Raw genomic sequence first — 1,080 nt, 5'->3', positions numbered from 1 at the left:
CCGCCTCCCCCGCCAGCGAAGAGAAGTCGACCCGCAGCGCCTCCTCCTGCTCCTCCCCGGCTGGCTCCGCCTGCGCGCCGCCCTCGATCGTCCCCGTCCCAACCAGGCCCGTTGGCGAAAACGACTCGCTCACAAGCAAGTCTGCCCTCGAGGGGACCGTCGCAGGCCCCGCAGGCCAAGTCGCTCGACAAGGTCGAGGAGGCGCACAAGGCGGCCACCAAGCAGCAGAAGGGGCTCGAGAAGCAGCTCGCCGACATCTCGGACGCGCTCGCCCGCGCGACGGCGGAGCAGCAGGAGGCGGAGTCGCGCGGGGAGGTCGAGATGAACAAGCGGCAGCGCGACGAGTACTCGCGTCTCAAGGGGGAGGCGGGCGCAAAGTCGGCGGCGCTGCACGAGCAGCTCTCTGCGATGACGCGCGAGCTGCGCTCGGACGAGCTGCTGCTGATGCAGGGCCGCACCAAGCTCGACGAGCTCGCGGCGCCGCACACCCCCTGAATTAACCTCCCTGACTTGGCCCCCCACTTAATGAATCGCTGCTCGAATGAGTGCCTCCTCGCCCTCCTCTGCGAGGGCCCTCGCCGAGATGCGTCACCTCACTTGAGATGCGGCACCTCCCTTCCCTCATGAAGGCGAGGCGGGGCGTGCTCGAGGGGCGGCTGGGCGGCTTCGAGGAGCGGAGGAAGGGCCTCGCCGAGCGGGTCGCAAAGCTGAAGGCCGAGGCGGCCGAGTGCGAGAAGGAGCTGCAGGCGGCGAAGCGGAGAGGAATGAGTGAGTTGGCTAGCTAGCTGGTGAATTCATTAATCGACTCACGGAGGAGCTGCAGGCGGCGAGGACGAGCGGCTCGACGTCGCGCGAGCGGCAGGCGGAGCTGCGCGAGAGTCTCGTGCGGCTGACGTCCCAGCTATCCTCCTCCAAGGCGGAGCGGCGCGGCCGCCTTTGCTGGCCGCGGCCGCTTGCGCGTGATGGTCTTTGCGAGGGCGGGCGATTCGCGGCGGAAGGACGGGTGCGACCAGATGTTGTTGGAGGTGATCTTGTTGAAGGAGTGGGCGTGCAGCGAGCGCGTGAGCGAGGCGTAGCTCG

The 1,080-nt window shown here is 68.6% G+C and overlaps 1 protein-coding gene across 1 annotated transcript; it reads left to right on the top strand.

Moving 5' to 3' along the window:
• Positions 1 to 165: 165 nt before the first annotated feature.
• EMIHUDRAFT_260254 (hypothetical protein) lies at positions 166 to 495 on the top strand (the record flags this gene model as incomplete). The annotated part of the gene is made up of 1 exon (XM_005792587.1): positions 166 to 495. A coding segment is annotated over one exon (330 nt), but the record flags the coding sequence as incomplete, so codon positions are not given.
• Positions 496 to 1,080: the final 585 nt, after the last annotated feature.

Source organism: Emiliania huxleyi, assembly GCF_000372725.1.
Source record: "Emiliania huxleyi CCMP1516 unplaced genomic scaffold EMIHUscaffold_10695, whole genome shotgun sequence".
Classification (NCBI taxonomy): domain Eukaryota; phylum Haptophyta; order Isochrysidales; family Noelaerhabdaceae; genus Emiliania; species Emiliania huxleyi.
The sequence above is the reverse complement of the archived record's forward strand: the minus strand, read 5'-3'. Positions and strand labels throughout refer to the sequence as shown.